This window comes from Papilio xuthus, unplaced genomic scaffold, assembly GCF_000836235.2.
Source record: "Papilio xuthus unplaced genomic scaffold, Pxut_1.1 DF826945.1, whole genome shotgun sequence".
Lineage (NCBI taxonomy): Eukaryota > Metazoa > Arthropoda > Insecta > Lepidoptera > Papilionidae > Papilio > Papilio xuthus.
In genome coordinates this window covers 4,968,587-4,975,674 of record NW_013531704.1, presented here as the reverse complement: position 1 = coordinate 4,975,674, position 7,088 = coordinate 4,968,587, and the positions used below count along the sequence as shown (strand labels likewise).

The 7,088-nt window shown below is 34.7% G+C and overlaps 1 protein-coding gene across 2 annotated transcripts in view; it reads right to left on the bottom strand.

Annotated features, from left to right (window-relative positions):
* p130CAS (Serine_rich_CAS and FAT-like_CAS_C domain-containing protein p130CAS) overlaps positions 1–7,088 on the bottom strand; it is a 69,598-nt gene extending 62,510 nt beyond the window's left edge. Inside the window, exon 1 of one of the 2 annotated variants that reach the window (XM_013317040.1) lies at positions 6,830–7,088. In XM_013317040.1, the coding sequence (XP_013172494.1) occupies positions 6,830–6,883 (54 nt within the window). In that variant the 5' untranslated portion in view covers positions 6,884–7,088. Of the gene's footprint in view, positions 1–4,642; positions 5,054–6,829 lie in introns of those variants that run through there. The other variant, XM_013317041.1, reaches the window with a different exon arrangement.

Here is a 7,088-nt window from a genome sequence, read left to right as displayed (position 1 = left end):
TTATTGAAGGTTTGAGGAGAGCGGATTACGTTAAGTTCAGTATAAATGAGACTGTAAATAAATAAAAATATTAAATGAACATTTAAAAACTCTTTTCTGTACTATTAATTTAGTCTTTTCCTTGTTTTATGGTTAATAATCGATATACTAATATAGACAAAAGGTGTAGGAGTGTTTTGAAGAAATGTATACCATGAGTCAGATATGAGCAACGTCGTTGTTTGCCGTTTTGAGACGACACATTCACGACAAGGTTATTCTAAAGTAAGACGTACAACACAAAATATTTAACCTGTATATATTTATAATGCAGAAGTAATGACGTTATTACATAAAGGGGTCGGCAGATGCAACTATTTATAATTTTATGCTGGTAATTCATTAAAAAAAATTTAGTACCCAATAGCTTTTCAACAATGTTTTCAGCATTCATATATATTTTTACAATTACTGTCTGTCTGTCTGTTTGTTCCGGTTAATATCTGAAGTAGCTAGACCGATTTTGACGGGACTTTTATTGTCAGGTAGCTGGTAATAAGGAGTGACATACGCTACGGTTGTTTTGGAAAAATTCTTTTGTTTTAGAAAAAATAAGACAAACAGAAACAGTATTTCACGCGGACGAATTCGCGGGCACAGCTAGTTACAGAATAAAATGTAAACATTATGACCTTTGTTGTTACGTAAATGTCGCAATAATTTAACTAGAATAAATAGCATATTCATGTTACGTACACAACATGTAGCTAATTGAAGACCATATTATAATGCAAATTTATTTGTTGTCTATGCATATTTTACATATATGTCATAGCAATAGTAATAATAACGACGTCCATTCACCACTATATATGTACGATAACACACTAATATTATAAACGCAAATGTTTAGATGAATGGATGGATGTTTGAAGGTATCTCCGGAGCGGCTCAACGCTCTCAAAATTTTGGCACAAATGTAAAACATAGTCTGGAAGAACACATAGACAACTTACTACGTTTTTTTTTTTTAATTCCGCGCGGACGGAGTCGCAAGTGACAGCTAATTTATTATAAAAACTGCAAAATATTGAAATTCACTAAACATGACATTTTACTATCGTTTATTACTCAACAAAGACGACTTAACTTAAATCAGAAACATAAAACTCCCAATAAACAAATATCCCAATTCTTAATGTAATAAATCTTATGTATCGTTTATGGTCTAAATGTTGCCCATGACTGATTAAAAAGGATCCGTGAGATTAAAAAAAACTTAATTAGTAGGCTTTGTTTTCTTTCAGACTATGTTATACATCTATGCCAAATTACAGCTAGATCTATGCAGCCGTTCTGGAAAACCTTCAAACAAACGGTTGTTTGTTTGGATGGATGGAATGATGGCTGTCCTTCCATCCATCTAAACATTCGCATTTATAATATTAGTAAGAAGTAAAATAAGAAGAAAGATGTTTTAGTATTTATTAAACACAGTATACATAGTAAACAATGATAGTTATTATATTTATTAAAGGTCTTTAACGATCGATTTTTATTACTCAATCAACATTCAGTAACGAAATTTAGCGTATCTCTAATAATAAAACAGGAAATAACGATAACCTAACCTTTAACCTGATATATTTCTTCACAGATAATAAAAGTTCTAATTTTGAAATGAGTCACGTTAGTGTTGCAAGAACAAAAAAGTAAAACCTCTTTAGTAAAATCTTTTATATGAATCGGCGCTTAGGTTTGAAACCGCAAGACGGATCGATAGACCCTTGAACTTAAGCCACTGCTAGTTACGACCCGTACATAAATAAACCTAGTTTCCATGTCACGCAGTTTGATACAAGCTTTATTATTTTGTTTTAATTAACTTAATTTGATAACTGAAAATATTTTTGCGTATAACTTTAACAAGCTTTAAAAAAGTAAAACTTTACGCACATATTTTTAATGAGTTATCATTATAAAATTTGTACGTAATATCTAATCGTACTAATGCCAATGGTTAAATGAGCGGATGGATGGATGTTTGTTTGTTTGAAAGTATCTCCAGAACGGCAGAACAGATTTCGATGAAATTTGGTGTACATATGTTCTATATAGTGTGGAAGAACACATAGGCTATATTAAGTCTTTTTTAATTCTGCGCGGACGGAGTCTCGGGCGACAAGTTAACATATAATTCAAGAATCGGTAAAATCTACATCTACAAAGGTTTGAATGACATTAATTCTTATCGTAAATTTCTGAAAAAAAAAACAGCAATTTGTACCGATAGCTTCACCTACATTAAGGATCGTTCTTGATTTTTAAATAGTGGGACTAAGATATTATAAGTAATTAATCATTTCCTACATTACCGTAACGTTGGACAGATTAAGGTCATCCATCAAGGTGTTATTTTCGCGAACTTGACCGATTTACAAAACGAAACGAAAGTTACGATACTTCCTTAACATCAATCATTCGTTAAACTTGTTATCAGTTTCTTTAACTTTCTCTATAATTAACTATGATTTTAATTAATTATTAATCAAATTTATTACATCTAAAGTGTTGCTAATAAGCTTCCGTCTCTATTAAAATACCTATTAAAATGCCTACCTTAAAAATCAAATAAAAAAAATAGATTGCTGGTTTTTGAGATACATGGATTAAAGTAGTTAATCAAATTATCTACGAAGAAACCATCAAGCTTAATAAGTTATTAAAATAAATATGAATATTAATAAAGACAACGATATAGATGATCATCGTCCATATTTAACATCGAACCATTCTAAAATATTTTATCTACGGCTGAATTAAAATTTATTTCAAACTAGCTCTCGCCCTCGACTCCGTCTGCGCGGAATTAAAAAAGGTAATAACGTAATCTATGTGCTCTTCCAGGCTGCTTTCTATATCTATGCCAAATTTCAGCGAGATCCGATCAGCTGTCCCGGAGATACTTTCAAACATTCAACCATCCATCTAAACATTCGCTTTAATAAAAGTAAGAAGATAGCAGTACTTTTATCACCTCAAAGATAATAACCATATCGATTTATTTTAAATTACATGCAATTTACTTTTTTAATCATTATATCAAAGAGTAGGTAGTTGTTAATTAAAATTCAATGACCCTGAACAAAATCGATTCAACCATTTCATCTAAAATGTCACAATGGACATTTATACAAACTATACTATAACTAGCTGTCGCCCGCAACTCCATCCGCGTGGGATTAAAAAAAATAACCTATATGTTCTTCCAGAATATGTTCTATATGCATACCAAATTTCATCGATCATCCATCCATTTATCCATCCAAACATTCGCATTTATAATGTAAGAAGTAAGATATAAAGGATGTTATAACGTCATTAAAATGACGCTATTTTGTTATTCCTAGAAATCTTGAGATAAGCGACTATTTTGATTCGGTCACTGGATTTGTGTTTCATCAATTTATTGATAAACTTACTGTTATATTTAACATTTGTACATATTTCGTCTAATCATATAATACCAGTATCATAATTATTTAAATGAATATTAATAATATCTATAGATAATTCTAGAACTTCTGATAAGTGTTTAATATCAAATTATTCAGAGATACAATTATTAAATATGTGTATAGTTCAATTCAAAGACTGATTGACCAAGTTGTTTACGTACACTGATTTCTTTAATGTTTCGCAATTTTAAATGAACGACTGAAAAATATATTCTAAATTAATTGGTAATTAAATTTAAAGCATGTAAAAGTACGAATGTTTAGATGGATGAATGTTTGTTTGAAGGTATATCCAGAACGTCCGAACGGATCCGGCTGATATTTAGCATAGACGTAGAACATAGTCTGGAAGAATACATATGCTACGAATTCGCTTTTTTTTTAATTCCACGCTGTCAACGTGGCGGGCGACAGCTAGTAATTGACATTACAATCCAATACATATTATGTTCAAATAACAATAGCAAATAATAGTAAGGTTATGTGCGTCTTTAAAACTTTTGTTTTACTTTTAATATTCAAGAAACAAAAGATTTCTTAACGTTGATAACAAATTATAAGTACACAATAACGACACCTGCTTATCTTCATGATATTTACACATGATAATGTCACGGCCAAAAAAGATAAACTACCAAAATTTACGTATTTTGATGTTTCCTAAATTTTACATATTTTAATGGAGTATTTAGTTTACTGTTTAGTTCATTGACGAATCTAATCGGCGTAAAAATTGACCTAAATCACAACCTGACTCATTCTGTTAGCTTGATGACGAATTACAGAAAAATCTATACTTGAATGAGATTGCCTTTACTAATTGAATTCTAAGATTATCCATTACAATTCAACTTCATTAACATTAGAACCAAACTTGGGATCGGGAAATATCTTAGTTACCGAGGTAAATAAAATATTAGTCGATATTATAAAGTACGTACACATGCTACTTATACTAATCATAAGCCTACATTCCAACTCTACGATAACAAAAGTACCTACAAGTAAAGCAACAACACAAACCAGTGATATGGAACGGCTATCGCTGCAAGCGGCCGTCACTTGTTATTGCTGAGCGCATACGTCACAGGGCGCTACGTACAACGTTCGCTGCACCCGGAAAAGCGAGAAAAGCGTAGCCTCACCTGCGTTGGTAGCGCGGTGTCCCGGCCCAGGGGTATCGACATTTTGCTAGCGGCGCCGCCGGCCGCGCCCCGGCGCCCGCCCGCGCCCTCGCCCGCCCCGCACCATCCACCGAACCGCCACCGCCGCTACTCCGCCGCCGCGCAGCGCCCAAAGACGCCGTCCTCCGAGGAAAACAATTTTCCCGAAAACCGATCACAGGCAGCCCGCTTCCAAAAAATCACCGCACGTTTACAAATAGCTCGAAACACACATCACCGAATATTTTTCATTCAATATCGATTTATCACTGATCGTAAATATAAAAACAAATCCGTAATGTCGTGTTGAAATTTGGCGCGATTGCGACAGAAAAGGCGACCGCTCGGGTCGGCGCGTGTGAGCGACTGACGCGCCGCGCGCATCGGCCGCGTACGGCGCTCACCCCGCGCTCGTCGGTTACGATCGGCGACGGCGGGTAACGTCGACGGCGGCACGGGGTCGGTGGCGTCGCGCCTCCAGCCTCCTTCGCCTCCACGTGCCTCGTGCGCGGCCCACGGGCGTAGTGCCTAGTGCCTGTGCGGTTATCGAACGCGAGTACACATGCGCACCGCACGCACCGCTCGCACTGCACATCCCGTGGCTCATTCATTTGAAGGCATCGCCTCGCACAATACACACCTGAGCAAATATTATGGGACCGTCAACAATAGACGCGTTGTTTCGAAACGCAAGCACCAATTAACATTGGCTGCGCCACGATCCGCCCTGCACATCCTGTCACTTAGGTTAATGGACTTTCAGCCATAATAAATATGAATTATATGACTCTCTGTTTTGTAAATGACTGCGGTAGTATTTTTAAATTGAAATTAAATAAAAATTAACTAAAGTTTTCAAAGTTTCAATTAAGTGAGTGAAATGATCATACGATTACACAAGTCAGAAGTCAAAATCAAATCAACTACTCAAATCTTTGATCTGTCAAAAAGTTTAACAAAAGTCTTACTAAGGTAGCCCATTGGTTCTACGTAACACTTGTTCCTTTCTATGGCAGCGCAGGAAGGGTATTACAGGAGTGGGCCGTGGGCCTGCGTGGGCGCACTCGAGGCTGCGAACTTTAGCCGGTAGTCGCCCACTTTTCCTTTCTGCTACGTTCACCGCTCCACATTACGTCATTACACCCAGTACTTAGCCATTCAATATTCTCTAAACGTGGGTAATCACAGCTGGCTAAAGGATTCGAAAACAGTCTTAGAAACAGGTTCTTACGCTCCATTTATCAATAAATAAATCCAAGAGCGTGCACATTTGTTTACTAATCCAATAGTTATGAAGAAATCTGTTTCTTGACGGTAATGATCGAGTCACGAGGATACAATTTGCGAAGGCAGTGCGTATCTATTTATTAAATCACTATGCAATATTTAATGCATTTTGAATGTCTTAAACAATTAACAAGTTACAATTAATTTAGTACACGATTTTATCTGTAGGTAGGAAGATGAAATACTTGAATAGCTAATCTCTAACTAATATGATTACTATTTTTGTCTAAAGCCACTCACTTTTCCAAAATTAATTAACTCCTATAGACATGCAAAAAATACTTTCTAAACACGCAACCAAATTAACAACAAATTCGTTCCACTAATGACGATGTAATTCGCAACTTCACTATCACCTTGTTTGTCGTGTTCGCGAACTTTCTTCACCGAACTAATTTTCACAAAGATTATTTACTTAAGATCAAAAGTCATTTTTACTAACAACAACAATGTTATAATATAAAGTAATTAATTGTACCTTTTATTACAAATAAGTTATTATACAATTAATGTTAAACAATACTAAAAATGGGGAAATTAAAATATAGAATAAAATCTTTTTTTTAACATAAATTGTATTTCTTATTTATAAAGTTCCTTCTGTTTAATTCTTTTACACATTTTTTATTCCTATCTACACTTTAAAGCCAAACAATCAATTGACCTGGTGAATTCTAGTACCTAGAAAAATCTAACTTCCTTACGAAACTCTTATACTCTGTAATGACCCTGAAGTTAAATTAAAAAGTTCTAATTTCCGTCTTCTTCAATATTTATAGAATAATAATTGTTAACTACATTAGATTGAGTTAATTCAATGTGTTGCTGAATTGAAAATCCCCCTTCTAGGTACATTAAAACCTTAAAGTTACTCGTACTTACCTGAACTCTCTCCATTCCACCATCATACAGGGTCCATCTTCCGTATGTTGTCATTTTTTACACTAAATACATCACACACTTAAAACAGATTTATTGTTATAATAACTAAATTAAAAAGCATATGGCTACCACGAGTGCAATGTGACAACTGTTATTTGACACTAGAACGATAGCGAATATTTAGTGCTGATTAGCACAAAATGTGCAAATCGCTCGGCTGCGGTCGCGGCGTACCAGTCTGCATGTTTCTCGCAGATTG